Below are 20,772 nucleotides of genomic sequence, written 5' to 3' on the forward strand. Positions count from 1 at the left end.
TATCTATGCACTCGTAGATAGTGCTCTACCTTCAGTCATATGTTTGATGCTTATGCTTGGTGAATTGAGTTCCGTGGGAACTAGTGGTATCTCTATCCGACCTGCTCATCCCGCTCGCTCAACACAAATCTCGAAAATCACGAAACATAGACCGAACCAATCATGCCATCTCCTCCCAGCCCAAAGCCCTTATTCCATCGCCCCGACTCCTGACGCTTCTTGCGGATGTTCCAGAAAATCGAGCCCTGGAGTCATACATTCATCAGAAACCACTCGAATGCTTTTGGTAGCCGGCAAATCACTCACATCGTACACTTGCCGCAGATCGTCCTTGTAGATGCGTCCATCTTTCTGGAGCAGCAACCATGTCGTCCCCCACTCGAAGAGCGCAGCTCCCCACTATTATGCCACAGATCAGTATTCAGTTCCGTAACAACTCCGCAGCCACTGAACCGAGACAACCTCATGACTTACCCCGAACGGATCCACCGCCACCCGCTGCCCGTGCATCAGGTTGATGATCTCCCCGAGCGTCAGGGTCCCATCGCCTTTCCGGTCATATTTGGCGAACAGATTCTCAAAGGCCTGCGGTACGAACCGGCCCTCATTGTCGATCACGCCACTGTCCGATCCATGCTGAGAGGTTTTCGCCCCAAAGGTCAGTTGAAACAGACTCTAAACCCAACCTCTTACTCCAGCTTCCACTTTGCTCCGTCGAAACCCCGGGGATTCATTCATAACCAGCATACAGTACATACCTTCGCCTTGTGGATCCCGTGCACATACACCCGGAACCAGGGATCCGGGAACCAGGAATGCGCCAACCGCGACGGGTAGGAGAAGTTGAGGTTGATGATCAGCATCGCCAGCAACGAGAAGAGCATGTTGAACCCCAGCTCCCGGAAGCCGACGTAGGTGTCCCAGGGGGTGATCTGGCCGTCGCCATCGCGGTCCCAGAAGAGGACGTGCTGCTGGAGAACGGTCTGGAGGGGGTTTCCACAAATTAGCTTCGCGGCAGCCAGCCAGCCAGCCAGTCAGCCAGCCAGCCGTTCGGGACTGCAACGCACATAGTCTTTGTTCTCCTCGTGGTATTTTGAATGAAGGCCCGATTTGGTCTGCGAGACAGTATAGTTGGCGCGGGAGACGCCGGGTTGTTGGATGTGCGCGCCCGCGTCCGTGGCTACGGGTCGTGCCTGGGTGACCGGGGCTTGTTTTGCGGATACGGAATCATTGAGATTTGTCTTGTCGTCGGATGAAGGGGGCATTCTTGTTATTGTTTTGGGGAAAGGGTTGAGGGAGTATAGATCTTGTTATGATGTTACTCTGTGCTTGTACCAGCGAAGCCATCATGCTGGTCTTATAGGATCCGATATACGAGTAGCATGAGATTCTTTACTTTGGATCGACTCACGATGACATCAACCCGTGTGGATTCGTGACCTTCCCTTAGAACGCTCAAAGAAGCTGAGGCATATCAGGCTGTGGTCTGTGCGTAAAACAAACCGACCAATCCGAGAACCGGAAATGGAAATCTGATGGTGGTTCGACTTATTCTGAGTCGCATACGTCATCGAATCCGAACCCTGATGCACTTGCACCCCAACCCGAGATCAAGCCTTGGGGCCTGAGCTCAGTATTGTTCCTGTTCTTGAGGCGTTGGAAATGTGGGTGTGTCTTTTGGAGCTACAGCGTTGTACAGTACCTGCCGGTGAAACCAGGGACCCGTAAGATGTATTTATTCCCTTTCGGGGTGTGGATGCGTGGAGATGTGTATATTTTGCCGGATGGCCGCTGTGAAATCGACGGCTAATTCTGGTCTTCACGCGTCTTTGGAGGGTATTGAAGAAGAATCGCAGACTGATATTCTTCTGATATTCTTCTCGTGGTAATTATGGAGGAGCCTAGCATCGCACTCATCAAGCACCTGCTCGTCTTAAGCCTGAGTTAGAAAGGCGTGCCTTCACAAGTTCTACTCCCAGAATGTTAATATGAAGACAAGTTTCTGGTTTCTGCTGATTCATCTCAGAGGCAAGGCTCATTTCTCATTTTTCAAGTATCCTAATCTCAATCCGTACTGCCAAGTTCTGGGACAAAAAGAAAATAGGGCCCGGGTCTTCGTGTATGTACTCAGTACAAGTTCAAGTAGGTTCCTATAGCGTGATGGCAAGTATATTTACAGGATAGGAACCGGCAACAACGGGCCTAGCTTCGGGTCATAAGTGCAATATCCAGCGTTTGATTTCTGGTACATAGTTTGTATACACAATAGAGTCAATAGAGTTCTCGCAGCCCTTCTAGTACCCTTGACCAAGTCAACTGCGGCACTAACGCAAAACTTTGTAGACTTCTATCAGAGCTGGGCAATCTGTCTTTGCCGATGCTTGGTTTCTACTTGTTATAGTCATGTCCTATAAATCGGCACTTGAATGATAAGCTTGTTGCCGACAGAGCTTATAGCGAGCTTCTCTTTCACAAAGCCTAGAAACCTTTCCATGAAATGAAGTGCACCGGAGATGTAGAAGACAATGTATAATTCAAGTGACCTTCTAAATGGCGCCGGCCTCAAACCAAAACATCCTAATCGAGAAAAGGCTGAGCCAATACTACTTGGAACCACACTAAGCCTCATGCGGCAGTACCCCCTTGCCCCAAACCGGATTAGCGCACGGCATCATCTACCCTCCGCCAGTCAAGCTCAGCCCCGACCGACCGTCCACTGCACCTACTGAGGAACTCTGAATGACTACTCACTCTACCGCAGGGCAGCAGCAGCGCATCGCATCCACCCACACGAACCACCACAATATACCCCCAGTTATACAGCCATGACCAGCCCCGTTTGAATTACAATCAACCATCTGACACCAGCCCCTCGCAAGGCGACCTTTATATGCAGCTAAATCCCCGCCGTCTCGCGGACCGATACTAGCACTAGTACCCCAACAATATGACCGACTACTCGAAATTGAAAGTCACCGACCTGAAGGCCGAGTTGAAGCGGCGCGGCATCGCGCAGACCGGTCTCCGCGTCAAACAGCAAATCATCGACCGGTTGGAGGAAGAAGATGCTCGCGAAGCTGCCGGACAGGATGCGACCGCGGAACCGGGCTCCGATCGCGAAAATGCGCAGCCGCAGCAGCAGGAAGAGGAAGAGGAAGAGGAAGTGAGCGAGCCTACACCGGAGGCGGAGGAGGAGGTACAACAGGAGGTACCACCTGCGCAACCAGTCGAGCCGCAGGCCGAATCGGCCACACACGCGGAGCCGGTCCCCGATGAGACCGTGAAGCAAACGGAGGCCGAGGATTCGACACAGCCACGGGAACAACCGCTGGAGCAGACTGAGGCTGCAGTGCCTCAGCTGGAGAGTGTAGTAGAGGAGACGATTGCCCGTGGCGATCAGGTCGCGGAGGAGTTGTCAGAGCAGCCGAAAGAGAAGGAGGAACTAGGTACAAAAGCGCAAGAGCCAGAAGAGAAGGTGGTCGCGACTGACGCCTCTGCAGTGCAGGAAACGACGACCGAGCCACCTGTCGCCCCGGTTGAGCAGGCTCCCGGAAACGAACCCGCGCGGGAACCTACAGCCATCCAGCACCAAGATGCAGAGCTCAAGGAGACCGCGCCGCCTACAAGTATCCCTTCGGAATTGAACACAGCATTCTCAACTCCTCTTCCCACAGAGGAGCTGTTAGAGGATCGACGCAAGCGCAAGCGACGTAGCCAGAGTCCTGTGCCCACACTGGAAGCTCTGGCCATCAAAAAGGCGAAGGCGCAAGAGGAAGAGCCTCGCGTGCTGCTGCCTGAAGATCAAGGATCATCTATGATGGAGGTGGATCAACAGGGAGAAGAAGGGGCAGCGCATTCGCGCGAACCCCCTGAGGCACGTGCTGAGCCTGAGACGGCGGCGCCAGGTCAGGAAACGGAATCTGCTCCGGCCGCTGACGATACAACCCTCGCAGCCAAGAAAGATGCCCCGCCGAAACACGATGTTCGTTTCAAAGGTCTCTTCGCGGGGCCGGGAGTCGACCAAGCCCGTCCGCCGTCTCCTCCCCCTGATGTTGCTGTGGACGAGGCAGTGGTTGAGCCTGCCCTACATGCTGCCACTGCTGCGCTCTACGTTGGAGGCCTGATGCGGCCGATGCAGCCGGCGGCCCTCCGAAGTCACCTGGTTACTCTTGCTTCGGCACCTGGCGCTTCCCCGAATGCTGATGTGATCCTCGATTACTACCTGGACCCCATCAAGACACACTGCTTTGTGAGCTTTACAAGTGTCTCGGCCGCGTCGCGTGTCCGAACGGCCCTCCATGGGACCGTTTGGCCTAACGAACGCAACCGAAAGGCGTTGTTTGTCGACTTCATTCCCGAAGACAAGCTACAGTCGTGGGTTGAACGAGAGGAGGGGACCCGGCAGCGTGGCGGGCCCGCACCTCGATGGGAAGTGAGATACGACCGTACAGACGACGGTGTCGAAGCTGTGTTAGAAGAAGTCGATTCCCGCAAACCGGCCGCCCAAGCTGCGCGTGCACCTGACCTCGCTGGCTTCTCTCGTCCACCGCCCACCGGTCCCCGTGCAGAGGGTCGTGGTCCGACTCGACGTCCCAGTAGCCCTGGTGTCGCACGGTCAGATTCCCACCCGGGCCAAGGGTTCAAGCCCTTGGACGAGCTGTTCATGTCCACCACCACCAAGCCTAAGCTCTACTATCTGCCCGTGACCCGGGAGGTGGCTGACCGGCGTCTCGATCGGTTCGACGACCTGCTACGAAAAGGCGCCTTCCCCCGGCGGGGAGGGGACGAGACCCGTCGTATTACTTTCGAAGACGGTGACCGATTTGTTGACAAGGGGCCGGAGTACTTGGGTGGTGGACGGGGCCGACGCGGCGGCCGCGGCGGCCGAGGACGGGGAGGAGGAATGGGTGATTCGTGGCGAGACGACCGACGCAGTCGATGGTAACGATACTTTTTCTGATGATTATGTGGTTCCAAGTTGTTCTGGTGATGTACGGATATAGTCATCCGTCACGTGTACAGTAGTAGTTAAGGGACATTGCGAGGGGCAGGGGGGGGGGGGGGGCGCAAGCATGGATGTAAATTAGGTGATGACTGCACAACTGTGGAGTCCCCCACTAGACAAAGCAATGAACAATTCTGCTTGGCTGCCAGTTTGACTGCGGAAGAAGAGTAATTAATAACAAAAAAGAAACAATAATAATGAACGGGGCTGTGGTGATCTGTTAGAAATGTGTTTGAATGGTATTCATTCACCAATAGACAAAGGGGGAAATGAGCGAGAGAGAGAGAAAGAGTTGAAGGCAGTTCCGGCTATTTCGGGAAAGTGGCGCAGCCCGTGGTCAGTGGGTACTGTACATACCAGCTGTGATGTAAGTTGAGCTAATTTACCGCCTTGTGTCAGGGAACAATGGCGATGACGTGTATTGGTATGGTCACTGGTTAACTTTGGTGCCTGTGGTTCGTTCATCCCAGCAATCACAAAGCATTCCAATGCAAAGTGAAATGAAGTGCCAGGTGCACTTCACCTGTGTTTCGTTTCATCTGCTCTGTCCAATCTAGCGCTTGACTTCCTCCCTTGGTTTTATGCTATACCTCAGCTATACTTATACTATACTGGACTGAACTGCTCACTAGACTGACAGAACTGGTCTGGCTTGATTGAATACAGTACCTACAGTACATTCGGATCAACAGTCCGATGTACCACAACCAGCACCATCATCTTCATTGTTCTCCAGCAGCAGCAGCAGCAGCAGCAGCAGCAGCATTGGCTTTGTCCACGCCATTCATTTATTCTCCCCCTCTGGCCGATCACCGTTGATCCCCAGCCTCTCTTCCTCTCTTCCTCGCTCCCTCTTCTTTACTTTTTGTCTTTCCCCCCCTCTTCCGTTCACTTATTAGTCGCTGTTCCTGCCAAGCAACACCAAGCAACACGACACGCAGCTCACGCTTTCTCGGCGCCTGTTCCAGCGAGGCAGAACATATTCCCCATTACTTTTTGTCCGCTCGACCCACGATTACTATCCTTGCAGTTCCACCGGCGACAAAAGTGTGGACGGAAGTCTAATCTCGGGCGGCTCCCAGGGGTTCAGTCGCTCATTCTTGGGCCAAGCCGGGCTGGGCGGATAAGATAGAAAGTCGGCCGTGTTTCTCGCTCTCCATTCAACTTGCGACGATTTTACTCCCCCTTCTTCCACAATATCCTGAAGCCCTCTCTTTTTGTTTCCTCCCCCCATAGCCTCTCGCGCAGTTCGAGGCCGCTCACTGTTCAGCTGTTCAATTTCCACTCCCACCCCCAAGAATGGGCTGGCCAGTGTGTAATTCCACCGCCGAGGATGAGACCAGTATGTCCCTTTTCGTTCTTTGTCCGCTCTTCGCTACAATTTGCGACACTATGGTTGTTGAGTTGAGCTGACGCGGATTCTTCAAATTCACTCGCATAGTCACGGAGGTCGACCTCTGGAAAGGCGGGATCACCTTTCACCAGCTGTGCCTCATGGTCGGCGGGGTGTTTGGTTTGATTTCCATGATTGTTTCCTTCTATCTGATTATGATGCATGCTACGCATTACAGCAAGCCGATCGAGCAACGACAGTACGTTTCCGCCTTCTCGTCGCGCCGACCCAGAGTCACACAGAGCTAATCCTATCATGTTGCATCGCATAGTCAGATACGAATCCTATTGATGATACCCATCTACTCGATTGTCGCGTGGGTCGGAACGTACTTCTACAAGAACGATGTGTACTACGATTTGATTGGCAATTGCTACGAAGCCTTCGCCATCTCCGCCTTCTTCTCCCTGCTCTGCGCCTACGTCGCACCCGACCTGCATAGTCAAAAAGAGTATTTCCGCGGTGTGGTGCCCAAGCCCTGGGTCTGGCCAATTCCATGGCTGCAAAAGATCTCTGGTGGTGAGAAAGGCGTGTGGAGAACCCCTCGCAGTGGTTTGACTTGGTTCAATGTGAGTTGCTTCGAGTTCTGAGTCGCATCGGTCACCAGCTGACGAAGGATCGAAGGTGATTTGGGTGGGCGTGTTCCAATACTGCGTCCTGCGGGTCCTTATGACCGTTATCGCCGTCATCACGCAACACTACAATGTTTACTGCGAAGAATCGCTCAATCCTGCGTTCTCGCACATCTGGGTATGTGCTCATGCACCCGATCGCTGGTGGACCTCGACTGATCTTGTTGCCTGCATAGACTATGATTATAGAGTGTATCGCTGTCTCGATCGCCATGTACTGCCTGATTCAGTTCTACATTCAGCTCAAAGACGATATCAGCCAACACTCTCCCTTCTTGAAGATTCTTTCCATCAAACTCGTGATCTTCTTGTCTTTTTGGCAGTCGGTAAGTGGGCTATTCCGCAATCTACTCTCGTGGCAATCGATCTAACTAAACTTGCAGACGTTGATCTCGTTCCTTTCTTCCGCGGGTGTCATCAAAGCGAGCAAGACAATTCAGTCACCGGACTTGAAGGTCGGACTACCAAATATCCTCATTTGTATCGAAATGGCCATGTTCTCGGTTCTTCATCTGTGGGCCTTTGCATGGCAACCGTACTCGCTTCTTGCGCAAAATTCCGATGTCACAGACTTTTATGGTAATGGAAAGGCCAGCTATCAGGGAGGTCGCTTCGGCCTCAAAGGGCTTTTGGATGCGCTCAATCCTGTCGACCTTGGCAAGGCGGTTGGCCGCAGTTTCCGTTGGCTGTTTGTGGGACGCAAGAAGCGGACGCTGGATCCCAGCTACCACACGCCTACCGAGGCGTTCGGACTGAATGCGACTGAGAACCTCACCCCACCGTACGGCACCGCATACCAAGGGCCTACAACGGCATTGAGTGCAGGGAGATATGGCAGCGACGAAGAAGGCGAGGTGCTTTTGTCTCATGCTCAACCCAGCCCGGGAGGACTAGTCCCGGGCATACACGATGACAGTGATCCGAATCGCTTCTACTCGCATAATCGATTGAGCGACTCGTCTATTTTGGAGCCGCAGCCTTCGCACACGGCTCCTCACACAGACCCGTCCTACGAGGATGCATACAATCCGTACTTGGTCCAATCTCAGCACCTGGCCCATGACCCTTACCACAACAATACTCCCACCCTCGGAAACCCTCCGTATCCGGATAACACCACCGCTACAACAGCCACTCACCCTCAACCCTACCAACAACCTCCCCTCCAAGAACAACCTCCGATCCCTCTTCCAGAAACATACCAGACCCCGCCACCTGGATACGATATTGAGAGTCATCAACGGAGGTAAAAGGGACCCTCCAAGCGGACTCCTTGCATTTGCATGAAAAGCTTTTTCTCGAAGCAAACCGAAGCGCGTGACATGACATGACTTAGACCTCGTAGCACTGGTTGTTGCATCTACCATTCTCTTTCTACAGCAAGCTGTCTTTGACGGTGTTCCACTCCAGTCACCCGTCACATTCATATTGTCTCTATGGCGTTAGTTCTATACCTGTTGCATTGTTTGTCGTATAATACCCTCTGTTTTTGTTTTGCTGGGCCCTCTGGCCGCTGGCGCTTTATCTGCGTTATCTTGTTTCGCATTGTACGAGATCATGGCATAAAATATTGATTGTATCGCGAACTGATTGATGTGATTTTCTTTAAGACCTGTGTTGTCTGGTTAGGGAGTGGATCACCTCTTCGCTTGTGTTCTCGTTCTCGTATAGAGATGGAGGATCTTTGCATGTACAGTAGAATTATTGGATGTGTCTTCAACCCGTAAGGATGAGTGTTAGGATATATTCTCCCATCCCGAGCGTTTCATCTTCATCTTAATCTACACACAACAAAAAAAATCATTCCATCCATAATCTCATTACGTAGCTAAAGTATGGACAATAAGGGGTGATTCCTTAAAGGCTCTTCCCGGGGCAAAGAACCCCCAAATCATTCCATCCGTTCCGAAATTCACTCTAGAATCCATCCCCGCCGGCCCCCAATCTCCCGGAGTAAAGCATCTCCTCCCCAGCACCACCAGCACCAGCACCACCATACCGCCCCTGCAACCCCGCCATCCGCATCTGCAGGTCCACTCCACCGCCGCTCCCGCCACCTCCGCCCAAACCGGACGGGCCGGGTTTCCGCGCGGCCGCGGCCATGGTCCGGCGGGCGTTATTCAGGATGGCGGTGCGTTTGCCCAGTTCGCGCATGTGGCTGATGCTGTGGCTGAGCTGGCCGAGGAGGGCGACGAGGTGTACGTCGTTGGCCTGGGCGAGAATTTCGCGGTTCAGGGCGCTATTGGCGGGGGGTGTGAGGAGGGCGAGGTGGGAGAGGCAGGCGTTGATGTTGCGGAGAGTGGGGTGGGAGAGGGTTGTTGTGGGTTGTGGGGTGGTGCTGGTGGGGGAAGAGATGCTGGAGACGTAGGATTTGATGAGTGAGATTCGGGATTCGAGGGTTCGGATGGCGTTGAGGCGCGTGTTGAGGCTGGCGATTACTGTTGATTTTTCGTTAGTACTTCCTAAGGGGCTTGATTTTGAGGGTTCTGGGGGGAGGACGTACGCTCTTCTTCTTCGGGCGAGAGGAGGTCTGATGGTTCGGTTGTTTGTTGTTGTTGTTGTTGTTGCTGCTCCTGCTGCGGTTCTTTGCTTGATTGTTTGGCTTTGTTTATTTGCGATGGGTCTGTGCTGGTGGTCGAGGGGTAGATGGCTGCGTTGCGGGCGGTTCGTGCGACGGTGTCGATGCCGATCATCTCGGCTTCGCCGGTCTCGACGGAGTATGGGAGTTCGCGGAACTTGATGCTCAATGTTGGTGGCGGCTGTTCCTCGCTGTCGACTTGCATGGTGTTGGTGTTGGTGTTGGCATTCTCGCCCCCTTCGTAGACGCTCTCGTAGATGGTGAGAGGCAGTTTGCCGCCTTTGGAGGATGCTCCGGCCACCTCGCCGGGGTGGAAGGCGAGAAACACCGCGGATTCATTGTGCTTCTCGAGGATCAGGCGGTGGATGGGTAGGTGGGATGCATTGGGGCCCGTGGGTGGGCTGGTGGACCACCATCCGACTAGGTCGAGCGCTGGCGCTTTGTGTACGTCTTTGACTGAGAGGTTTGAGGAGATGTCAGTTCATCGGGGAAGGATAGCCTGAGGGGCAGATGAGAGGTGTACGACTTACATTGCTGGACTCGCTCTGCAAACCAGCTATCCGGAAGTTGAGCCTCCCCGTTCGGCCCTTCCGTTACCAGACACTCGAAAGCATGCTCTAGGGTGACTTCACGGCCGATCTGCTGACCCAGCAGCGCTCCGACTATGGGCCCCTGCTGGCATCGGGCTGCGTGGCGGGTGATGTGATCGGAGATCGTGAGTAGGATTAGAGGATGAAGTTGGATATGAAGGCCGGAGTCAGATGCTTTGGGAGATGCAAGTGAGTCGGATTGTTCAGACATTGTGTCACGGCCTTGGAAACTGTGATGATGGGTGTTGGTGATTGCGATGGAGTTGGCGATGCTCTCTCATCATATCCGGAGGTACGAGCGGAGCTGTCCCTAGTTTGTCTTGTTTGCAACCCAGCTTTCCCTCCTCCCCGCATTTAGCGGGCATGAATCCAGGTGCATTCATCCTCCAGCAACGCAGCAGAACGAGCCACACTAGAAACAGCATGGCTGTGCCTACGACCTTTGAGGAAGCCAGACTTCATCTGCAACAGATCCAGCGTGATCCTTCCACCAAGCTGGATACTAACATCATAGATAAGCTGAAGTTGGAACTGACGGAGAACACGGACCGCAATGTCCCCGCCACCCTATTGATACAGGTCTCGGAGCTCTTGCCGGTCCTTCAGGAAGACCCTACCCCTCTCACGACTCTCGCAATCAAAGCCGCCGGGTATCTCTCATTCAGTGATCTGCGCGCTGTTGACCCTCCCATAAATTTCATTGCGGGATTCAAAGCGCCCTCCCCACCGGTCAACCTCTTGGCCCTGTCATTGTTGAGCAAAGCGGGTAGAGTCCCGAGTGATGCTGCCATTGTCGCTGGGGATTCTGAGCTCGTCGCATCCCTGGTAGAGCTGTGGCTGTCGACTTCCTCTACCGCTGTTGCCCAGGCGGCGTTAGACACCATTTGGACCCTGTTGGAGATTGACCTCGCTAGTCCGCTTGAGCTTGGCGAACATGAGTCTGATGGAACAACTGCTGGTCAAGGTCTGTTTTGGAGAAGAATCTTCACGGATAAAGATGTCTATGGGCTGTTATTCTCTGTGTGCAGTCTCGAGGAGAATGGGCCTGGAGGTATCTCGAAGCGAGATAAGACAGTGGCTCAAGGGAGGTTGATGGGCTTCCTCGTGAAGGCAGGGCAACTGCGCTGGGACATCATCACGAGTTCTCAGGTCGCAGATGTGGAAGGCAAGTACCAGAGCGACAGTCTTCTTCACTTTGCCGCCTGCAGAATGGTTGACCGGGGCGATGTGCTGATGCACATGACTCTAATTAACTTCTTCCACGACCTGCTGGCTATCGACGCCCCGGGTCTCATGGCCCGAATGACCGTACAATCCGCGTCCACCTTCTCCTCGCCAGCGCTTGACTTCCTCATCTTGAACGATATACACACTACTTTGTTGGAATTCTACCTCGATGAGTCCAAACTGGACTCTATTGACCTGGCCTATCTTTGCGGTCCCATTATGTCCTACGTTGCACAGTACGCTGAACTGTATCCCAACCACCTTTTGCAGAATCCCCGGCATCTGCTGGACCGCATTGTATCTCGCGTCGCTGCATCTGTGGCAATCTCGTCCGCTCAATGGGCGCATGGGCCAGTCCCCAGCGGACAATTGAACGTGCTTTCCTGCTTGCCTCGAGTCTTGCTTGTGGAAGCCAGCAAGCAAGGCCTGAACGCGGTGCTATCTGTTCCCAGTAGTCCCCCGAACAAGGAGGCACTCGACGTGCTCGCCAAGGTCTTCCATGGCCCGGTCAAACCCGATCTGGCTGACTCGATGGAGCTGAACACGGCCGGACAGACCCCAACCGACTGGCACCAAGAAGCAGCGGCTGCCCGGGTCCTCTACTTCCAATACACGAATCAGCACACTGAGTTCTGGACAGATGTTGTCGCGACCGCCGACATCCTCGCCATGAAGGATGTCTCCTTGGCCGCTATGTCACTTATGAAAGCGATCATTACCGCCAACTGGCAGGTGTTGCCGGCTGAGGTGCCGACCTCTGCTCCTGGCCATACCAGGTATCAGCTCCCCACTGAACAAAGCCTGGAAACTCTTTCCCCAGCGGCACAGGGCGTCCTTCCGTCAAGTGGTGCCTGGGCAGCTCTGACGCCGCCGGCACTGACCGTCCTCCTGCCCTACCTTTTTAAACCTCCGCGCTCGTACGCCGAGTTTGTTGGAGGCGGTGCCGCCGATCCACAAAACGCGGTGTGGAAAGTAGCAACAGCAAAGCATGAAGTACTGGTCGCTTTGTATGACGGTTTGAAAGAGAGCGGGGGGCAGATGGCTGGGTTCGACGATATCATGCGTACACTTCGTCAACGCGTCAACGAGGGCCCATGGGGGCCAACCACTCAACATGGCAACCAAGTTGCAACTGTCGGGCTGTAATGGGAATCTCTGCTGCTTCTTCGTTTCAGTGGTTCTTCGGAGCATACTTAGTCATGTTTAGCGTCTTAATCGTACAAGCCTGAGACAAGTAGATCATATGCGACATGCAGGAAATCTCAGTACATAAACTTTTGAGATATGATTGGTTAACCTGGAAGTAAAATGTCAGGGCTCCCGCGCGACAAGCCCTTATTTCCTACTCCAGCGTATCTCCGAAGGCGGTGACTCCAAGCTCCGCCCGGAAGCCCAGAAGTTAGTGAGCCCTTGTACTTTTTTTCTCCAGCCGCGCCGCAGCACCCCCCCTCTCAAGTCATCTTGTTGTAACTCTTCCCCGCCGTCGCCCTTCGACCTTGGTACAGCATTACTGCCGCTGTGACGAGACGAAGAGGCTCAGGACAAACTTGCACTATTTCTCCGCTCAACATACACCTCATTTTCTTTCTACCATGTCTCGCTTCGGAGCCAAGAAGGGCCGCAAGCTCCCCGGAGCAGAATTCAGTTGGGAAACTGGCGAAGGAGGCGGAGAAAACGACACCGCGCCTACACCTCTCTTTCCGGTATGTTGTGTCTGTCTGTCATTGGGAGGAAACTTGCGCCGTCTGTTCGAAATGAGGACATTTTGGGCATCTTGCGTCGGGTCCGATCCCAACATTTGTACTAACAACTCTTTCGACTTCCAGAAATACCATGTCCCCCGCGCCAGACCGTTAACCCCTCACGAGCAGATCCAGGTGGATCAGTACCGGTCGTTGCGAGAACGATTCCACGATGGCCCGTACTATTCCGTGCTGGACTCGGCGACCTCGTCGGCCAAGAAGGAAAGTGCCGCGCGGGCGCACTTTGACCCGTTCCATGGGATGCCCTCGTACTCGGGCAAGTATCAGAAGAAGATGCGGACGTTGCCTAAGTTGGTGGGGCGGGAGTATGGTGAGTATTGTGTGCCCGTTTTTGTGGTTTCCCGGTGCCTGAGGTGGGGGGTTGGGGAGTTGCTTGTTTGCTTATTTTCCTTGTTGGGGTTGGGGGCAAGAAGGTGGTTATGGCTTCTACTTCTACGGATTGCTAATTCTGGGGGGGGTCTTCTTGCTGCAGTGATGAAATTCTTCCCCAAGGAATTGTGGCAGACCATCCAGCCGAGCTTCAAGCCCGATGCTGCGATGGACGGATACGTGCTGCGGATCGATCGGCCCGGAATCCGGCGCGGCTTTGAGGACGATGAGGATGAGGAGGACGACGAGGCGGGCAAGAAGGGGAAGGCTGGAGAGGAGGGCGAGGCGGAGAACGAGGATGGTGAACGGGAGATCCTGGACCCCGATGAGGAGGAGGAGGAGGAGATCATGGATGATGACTTCGAGGATGACGACGACGATATGGGTGGCGATTACAACGCGGAGCAGTACTTCGATGGCGGAGACGATGAGTACGGCGACGATGGGCTGGGAGATGGTGGCGGCGGTGGTGGTGATGAGGATACGTATTAAAAAGCGGGCGCTTATTTTTAAGATACCCTTATATTCATTATCTCCTTCGATCTTATCAATCTGAGCGATTTATCGGTCTTTATGGTTTGACACATGTGTAAATTGCCCTTGTTCTTTTTTGAGACAAAGCTGTTCGCCAGCAGTTGTAATAGTGGTTTTCTTTTCACAATGAATTTCTTCAAAGGTTGATGTTATGCATAGTCAGATCATTAGGTAGAAGACCCCTATCAACTCAACTTGAAGACCCAGCAATCCATACCAGCGAAAAAGACTCCAAATTCCCCTCCCAACGAGAGCCCGATCGTCGGGATGACGTCATCCCGCTTTTGTCGGCGCAAAAGGCCTTCGTTCCGGAGGAGGGGGTTTCCCCAAAGAAAAAAAGATAGCGAGTGAAAGTTGAGGGATTGTACCGCAAAAGCGAAAAGTGACTCGCTCCGGTCCCGCTATCGATATCACCTTAACTACAGGTATTGCGCGAGCAGCCGTTGCTTTTCCCCCACGTGCATGCACCAGAAGCAATGAACGCCAGCAATCCACTACCCACCCAACAGAGACGCTCTGCGCTCGTCCTCTATGGCTCCGAAACTGGCAATTCCCAAGAAGTCGCCGAGGAGCTGGGCGCATTAACCGAGCGGCTCCATTTCAAGACCCATGTTGCGGAACTGAATCAGTACAAGCCGGTACGTGCGGTCCCCAAATCGCGCGATGTTAGATGGCAGAGAGAGAGTGTGTGTGCGCACGCACGCACGAAATCCCCCACGCTAATTTGATAATGTTGTCTGTAGGAAACACTCAACTCATACACGCTGGTGCTCTTTGTGGTTTCCACCACCGGGCAGGGTGATTTCCCGGCGAATGCGCGATCGTTTTGGCGATCGTTGTTGTTGAAGAAGCTCCCCGCGACGTTTCTGAGCGGAATCAGTTTTGCGGCTTTTGGGTTGGGGGATAGTTCCTATCCGAAGTGAGTGCAATGGGAAATTGTTTTGATGGGGGTTCTTGGAGTAACCAAGAAGCTGATTGATGCTGGGATAGGTTTAATTGGGCTGCTCGCAAGCTGCATAAACGATTGCTTCAATTGGGCGCGGAGGAGGTACATCCCTGCGGAGAGGCGGATCAGCAACATCCCGAGGGGTGAGATTTTTTTTTCCTTGCTCGTTGACAATCCGCCCGGGAGACGCGAAGATGCTGATGTGCTGGTTGTGATAGTCTTGAGGGGACATTTATCCCGTGGTTCACCAGGCTCCGTGAGCATCTCCTCGACACATATCCGCTTCCGCCAGGGCTGGTGCCGATACCGGACAACGTCCAGCTGCCTCCGAAATGGGTCTTGCAACTACGAGATGAGGCGGAGGGATTCTCGACATCGGAGCAAACCATAGAAAATACCAATGGATCTTCTGAGCTGGATCGACTCGGTCATGATCTTCGGCCGCTGCCGGATACGCTGACGGCGACACTGACAGAAAACAGGCGGGCGACCGCGGCGAATCACTGGCAGGATGTGCGCCATTTATCCCTGACTGTCTCTGAGGCGGTGTCCTACGTCCCTGGGGATATGCTATCCATCACACCGAAGAACTTCGCCGTCGACGTAGACAATCTAATCACGATGATGGGCTGGGAGGCAGATGTCGACCGGCCGGTGACACTCGTCCCTGGGCCGACTTTACTCTCGGCAGACGACGATGACATGCCTTCTCCACCTATCCAGGGTCTCGACTCATATCCCAAACTGACCTTACGCGCTCTCCTTACCGATTACCTCGACATTCAGGCCATCCCTCGCCGAGCGTTCTTCGCTACAGTGGCTCATTACACGGACTACGAGATGCACAAGGAGCGTCTTCTGGAGTTCACCAACCCCGAGTTCCTGGATGAACTGTGGGATTACACTACTCGACCGCGACGCAGCATCCTGGAGGTGCTGCACGAGTTCGACTCGGTGAAGATCCCGTGGCAGCATGCTGTATCGGTGTTTCCGATCATGAGAGCGAGACAGTTCAGTATTGCCAGCGGGGGTGCACTCAAGCATACAGCGGAGGGAGGCACCAAATTCGAGCTGCTGATCGCTATCGTCAAGTATCAAACAGTCATCAAGCGCATTCGACAGGGGGTCTGCACCCGGTATCTAGCGGTGCTTCAACCCGGAAGTACGCTTCAAGTGCAGTTGCAGCGTGGCGGCCTGAACTCATCTGTCAACCAACTAGTAGGCCCGACGGTCTTGATTGGCCCTGGGACTGGAATCGCGCCCCTGCGATCGATGATCTGGGAGAAGGCCGCGATCGTCAAGGCGTACAAGGAAGAAAACCTGGGAGTTGAGCCTCCGATCGGGCCAACTCTGCTCGTGTATGGAGGTCGCAACAGAGAGGCGGATTTCTTCTTCGAACAAGAGTGGGAGGAGCTGGGGGAGCTGGTCCGTTTAAAGGTCCTGACTGCGTTCTCGCGAGATCAGAAGCAGAAGGTCTACGTTCAGGATGTGATCCGCGAGAATGTCAGCCTCCTCTTTAAACTCTTGCATGACATGCGTGGCTCGGTGTACATCTGCGGATCATCTGGGAATATGCCCAAAGCCGTGCGGCAGGCCCTCACTGAGGCATTTCAGCACGGACCGGAGGTGGAGACGGATCGGTTCAATGAACAGGGCGCCGAGCAGTATCTGCTGGGGATGGAGAAGACAGGCCGGTATAAACAAGAAACGTGGTGATCAGTGAGTCAGTCAGTGAGACCTACTGCATAACCCTTTTTTTTTGGGGAAAACGAGACATGAGAAACCATTTTAGAACATAATTCAAGCACGATGAGGTCATTTGTCTTTTATCAGCTGTCAAGGGGACTGACTCTCCAAGTAGTAGCTAGACATCTACCCAGACTTACCTCGGTTGGAGGCGGGAATGACACAGGCGGGAGAGATGATGAGCTCGGCCCGCCTCGGGGGCTTCTCCGCCTAGAGTCACCTGCTTTCTGCCGCGGATGGATTGGGAGTCTGTGACTGCTCCGTCGGATCGGTTTAAGCTACAACGCTATTTCCCTTTCGACTCTCTTCCTCCCCCTCTCTCTTTCCCCTCTCCTGCCTCGCGCTCTTTACATTTTACCTTCACGTGCCCATCGGAATTGTTCTCGCTTGGTCCAACACCTCTCACATAACAATCACAATGGCCAGCAACCTCCGGATTCTTGTCCCCGTCAAGCGGGTTATCGACTATGCGGTGAGTTTTTACTTCCCTGCCGTGCTCCGGCTTCGGTGAGAAGTCGAAGTTCCCGAGTCGAATCTCCGCGCCACGATGCCCCCATACCCATTGCACTGCACCCACCGATACTGGAGTCTCAAGTTCGAAATCAAGCTCAGCATGTTCATATTCATACGACTTGGCAGCCATTACCGATATGAAAAAGATAAACTAACAGACCATTCCCTACTCAACAGGTCAAACCCCGCGTGAATAAAGCCAACACTGGCGTTGAAACGGCCGGCGTCAAGCACTCGCTCAACCCATTCGACGAGCTCTCGGTTGAGGAGGCCGTGCGTCTGCGCGAGCGGCACACCAAGAAGCAGAGCCCGATCAAGGTGGACCAGATCCTGGCGCTGTCGGCGGGCGGGCCCAAGTGCGCGGACACGCTGCGCACGGCGATGGCGATGGGCGCGGACCGGGCCTTCCACGTCGACGTGGGTGACAGCCCGGACGGCGGGCCGGAGCCCCTGACCGTGGCCAAGATGCTGCAGGCGGTGGTGAAGCAGGAGAACATCAACCTGGTGCTGCTGGGCAAGCAGGCGATCGACGGCGACCAGGGCCAGACCGGCCAGATGCTGGCGGGCCTGCTGGGCTGGCCGCAGGCGACCCAGGCCAGCAAGGTCGAGATCAAGGACGAGAGCGGTACGGTCGAGGTCACACACGAGGTCGACGGCGGCGTCGAGACCCTGCGCGCGCAACTGCCCATGATCATCACGACGGACTTGCGGTTGAACGAGCCCCGGTACGCCACGCTGCCGAACATCATGAAGGCGAAGAAGAAGCCACTCGAGAAGAAGACGTTGGCCGATTTCGGTATCGAGGATAAGAAGCGGTTGAAGACGATTAAGGTCACTGGTGAGTTTCGCTGGCGTGTTTTTATCGGTCAAGAGATGAGAACCGGAGCTAATCCTTTCTTTCTAGAACCTCCTGCTCGCCAGGGTGGTGGTAAGGTTGAGGATGTGGACGGATTGATCGGCAAGTTGAAGGAGCTGGGTGCTCTGTAAGGGTTTGTGGTGGCAAGGAGCGGAGCATTTGCGTATGTTTGTGTTTTGTATGTTTATGACTGACTACCTACCTACCTAGACTTGGTTCGGTATTTTTACTCTTTTATTCCCCGAGGGGATATATATCATTTTTTGCATACATTTTTCTTCGTTGCTCTTCCTTCACTCGAAGCTTTCCTCATTCTAGCCCTATCTATTACATCCTCCTTGGACTACTTATTTGCAGATCCATCGGTGGCATGCATACCTCTCCGTCTTCGTCTTCTATCCGGCAACAGTTATGTATCGCTTCGTAAAGATTGCCTGACTCGCCATCGTTCTACGTCACAGGGCATGTGGTAGTCCTCGCACGGTTACTGCGTGGGCGGCAGTGGAGGGACTGGTGTATCCCTGTAGCCCGAAGAAAATGCTCCATTTCGAAAAGAAAACAAAGAATGGTTCGAGTGCATTGACAGACAATGATCGAACAAGATGCTCTATGGGAATCTCCCTAAAATGTCCCGAAGGATATCCCTTCCACGCTTCCACCATGCGAATATAAAGACCACGGGAACGTGCAAATCGTGACTCTCCCATCTTCGACCGGTAAGTCCATCATCTCAGACAGGATACGTTTCCACGCAGAAGCAGAATTCATTGTTCGAGAATTGCTGACTACTACGAAAATCAGTGAAATCGCCGGTTAACAACAATGGCCGACGTGGATATGACCACCATTCACCTCATCGACACTGAAGATAGGGTTAGTAGCCTTGTCGATGTGATCAACGCACATCGCTTCGAGCCACTCTACATCGATCTGAAAGGTGTCAATCTCTCCCGCGGAGGTACCCTGAGCCTGATGCTAATCTACCTGGAATACACTAACGACATCTATGCAGTGGATCTCCAGACCCTCGGCGCCCGGGCCTTCTCGACGACCGCGAGTTCCCGTTTCTACGACACCACTAGCCTCCAGACCATTCTCGAGTCACCCGAAACCCCCAAGGTCTTCTTCGAGGTGTGGGATGGCTCGGACGCGCTGTTCAACCAGTTCCAGATCCTCCTCCAGGGCGTCGACGACCTCCAGCTGGTGCAGCACGCCGCCTCGGGTGGGTGGCTGCGCGGCAACGGTCGGGTGATCAACCTCGCGACGTGCATCAAGAACGACGCCGGGCTGACCGAGCCCGAGGCGCGCCGCTGGCGGGCCGAGAAAGAACGCGGCCGCTCCGGCTACTTCTACATCGGCCGCGACGGCGACGACCACATCCTGCGTCGCCGGCCGCTGGACGACGACTTCCTGAACTACTGCGCGGCAGATGTCGCGTACTTCCCTAAGCTCCGCCGCCGGTATTCGCGCCCGCTGGACGTGTTCTGGACGTGGATGGTGGAGCGGGCGGCGCAAGCCCGGGTCGCTGAGTCCCAGGAGCCCGGGTTTCGGACTCACGGTGGCTGGCGCGGTCGGATCCTCGGGCCCTGGGATGGGCATCGGGTGCAGGCTCTGCGGAAGAAGTTCGTCGAAGAGACTGGGGAAGATTACGGGTTTGAGAAGGGGTGGGCGGTTGCTTGCAAGAATTGGCGACAATGACTGATGAGCATACGGTCTGACCCTTTCTTGCGGTGAGGTTTATTTGAGTTGTTCCTTTCCACCAAATGAATGACTATCAAAATCAACATATTGCTCTATAACCCTTTTTTCCCATGCCTTTCATGTTATGTAAATGTAGTTCTTCGGTGACTAGCCACCACACCTCTGTTCGGCTGCCATGATTTAGCACCCTGCCTCTCTCCGAAGACATTCTCCAATACTTCTCCTCATATCAAAATCTTTGTGGTAATCAAACCTGCCTACAACTTTCAGCCTAATTCTCTCAGGCAGTGGTAAGTAGCAACTCTCCCGAAATTCTTGCTCAGGACCAATACCCAAGAATAACCCCCACACCATGTCTATTCATAGACCGACCACAACAAAAAAAAAAAAAAAACAAATCAGCTCGAACGCACCATTTACCGGTACGGAGTGTACTCCACAATCCAATGTCTCAAGTATATCAGTCCCCTGCATTTCCAGTTCTAGTGCGGCGCAGCCGCATTCTAGAAGCGCAGCTGAAAAGCGTGCCGGTGCAGGAAGGTTTTTGATCCCTCGTTTTCTAGAACCTTGTCTTGTACAGAGTATTTCCCGGTTTTTTTTTTCATGTTGACCGGTGTGGATAGCGTAGATCGGGTTCGGGATCGGTACATGGTAGATTTACTTGGTGCGTGGAATGGATGGATCGCTGAGTGTGGTGGGTTGAGTTGATTAATTGATCGATCGGTTGTTTGGGCGGGTTGTATAGATTGTTGGATGGATAGATATGTCGGTGCAGGTTGGGTTTGGCGCGTGGGGAATGTGATGTATCGCGGTTGGTGTTGGGAGGGGTTTTCTGGAAGGAGTGGGTCGGTGCATGCAATCAGGGGAATAGGAAGAGCGTGCTGGATGAGGCTATGGTTATTTTTTTTTCGAAGACCTA

The 20,772-nt window shown here is 53.9% G+C and overlaps 8 protein-coding genes across 8 annotated transcripts; 6 read left to right on the forward strand and 2 right to left on the reverse strand.

The window, feature by feature from the left end:
* Window positions 1-48: 48 nt before the first annotated feature.
* Window positions 49-1,265, reverse strand: BO82DRAFT_428428 (caleosin family protein; the record flags this gene model as incomplete). The annotated part of the gene is made up of 5 exons (XM_025640443.1): window positions 49-245; window positions 307-399; window positions 475-636; window positions 759-983; window positions 1,068-1,265. 5 exons carry the CDS (start codon window positions 1,263-1,265, stop codon window positions 138-140), a joined length of 786 nt encoding a protein of 261 aa, XP_025496705.1. The 3' UTR covers window positions 49-137.
* Window positions 1,266-2,947: 1,682 nt separating this feature from the next.
* BO82DRAFT_272545 (SAP domain protein) lies at window positions 2,948-4,945 on the forward strand (the record flags this gene model as incomplete). The annotated part of the gene is made up of 2 exons (XM_025631024.1): window positions 2,948-3,208; window positions 3,263-4,945. The coding sequence occupies 2 exons, from the start codon at window positions 2,948-2,950 to the stop codon at window positions 4,943-4,945; spliced, it is 1,944 nt and encodes a 647-aa protein (XP_025496706.1).
* Window positions 4,946-6,304: 1,359 nt separating this feature from the next.
* Window positions 6,305-8,280, forward strand: BO82DRAFT_272872 (OSTA/TMEM184 family protein; the record flags this gene model as incomplete). The annotated part of the gene is made up of 6 exons (XM_025631034.1): window positions 6,305-6,403; window positions 6,455-6,601; window positions 6,674-6,967; window positions 7,023-7,148; window positions 7,207-7,356; window positions 7,414-8,280. 6 exons carry the CDS (start codon window positions 6,305-6,307, stop codon window positions 8,278-8,280), a joined length of 1,683 nt encoding a protein of 560 aa, XP_025496707.1.
* A 576-nt stretch (window positions 8,281-8,856) lies between these two features.
* BO82DRAFT_380148 (COP9 signalosome complex subunit 6) lies at window positions 8,857-10,446 on the reverse strand. Its single transcript, XM_025637738.1, has 3 exons — window positions 10,139-10,446; window positions 9,534-10,064; window positions 8,857-9,468 (listed from the first exon to the last, which is right to left on the reverse strand). Exons 1-3 carry the CDS (start codon window positions 10,407-10,409, stop codon window positions 8,948-8,950), a joined length of 1,323 nt encoding a protein of 440 aa, XP_025496708.1. The 5' UTR covers window positions 10,410-10,446; the 3' UTR covers window positions 8,857-8,947.
* A 145-nt stretch (window positions 10,447-10,591) lies between these two features.
* On the forward strand, window positions 10,592-12,691 carry BO82DRAFT_350210 (uncharacterized protein). Its single transcript, XM_025634086.1, has one exon. The coding sequence runs from the start codon at window positions 10,622-10,624 to the stop codon at window positions 12,569-12,571; it is 1,950 nt and encodes a 649-aa protein (XP_025496709.1). The 5' UTR covers window positions 10,592-10,621; the 3' UTR covers window positions 12,572-12,691.
* A 171-nt stretch (window positions 12,692-12,862) lies between these two features.
* BO82DRAFT_325686 (DNA-directed RNA polymerase III subunit C31) lies at window positions 12,863-14,123 on the forward strand. The gene is made up of 3 exons (XM_025632886.1): window positions 12,863-13,128; window positions 13,252-13,498; window positions 13,661-14,123. The coding sequence occupies exons 1-3, from the start codon at window positions 13,018-13,020 to the stop codon at window positions 14,047-14,049; spliced, it is 747 nt and encodes a 248-aa protein (XP_025496710.1). The 5' UTR covers window positions 12,863-13,017; the 3' UTR covers window positions 14,050-14,123.
* Window positions 14,124-14,450: 327 nt separating this feature from the next.
* On the forward strand, window positions 14,451-18,423 carry tah18 (NAPDH-dependent diflavin reductase). The gene is made up of 7 exons (XM_025637739.1): window positions 14,451-14,729; window positions 14,835-15,010; window positions 15,082-15,180; window positions 15,289-16,731; window positions 17,210-17,255; window positions 17,474-18,134; window positions 18,201-18,423. The coding sequence occupies exons 1-7, from the start codon at window positions 14,568-14,570 to the stop codon at window positions 18,281-18,283; spliced, it is 2,670 nt and encodes an 889-aa protein (XP_025496711.1). The 5' UTR covers window positions 14,451-14,567; the 3' UTR covers window positions 18,284-18,423.
* A 61-nt stretch (window positions 18,424-18,484) lies between these two features.
* BO82DRAFT_87985 (uncharacterized protein) lies at window positions 18,485-20,103 on the forward strand. The gene is made up of 3 exons (XM_025641622.1): window positions 18,485-18,868; window positions 18,954-19,110; window positions 19,165-20,103. The coding sequence occupies exons 2-3, from the start codon at window positions 18,975-18,977 to the stop codon at window positions 19,848-19,850; spliced, it is 822 nt and encodes a 273-aa protein (XP_025496712.1). The 5' UTR covers window positions 18,485-18,868; window positions 18,954-18,974; the 3' UTR covers window positions 19,851-20,103.
* The last annotated feature ends 669 nt before the right edge of the window (window positions 20,104-20,772 follow it).

Source organism: Aspergillus uvarum (genome assembly GCF_003184745.1).
Source record: "Aspergillus uvarum CBS 121591 unplaced genomic scaffold BO82scaffold_3, whole genome shotgun sequence".
NCBI lineage: Eukaryota > Fungi > Ascomycota > Eurotiomycetes > Eurotiales > Aspergillaceae > Aspergillus > Aspergillus uvarum.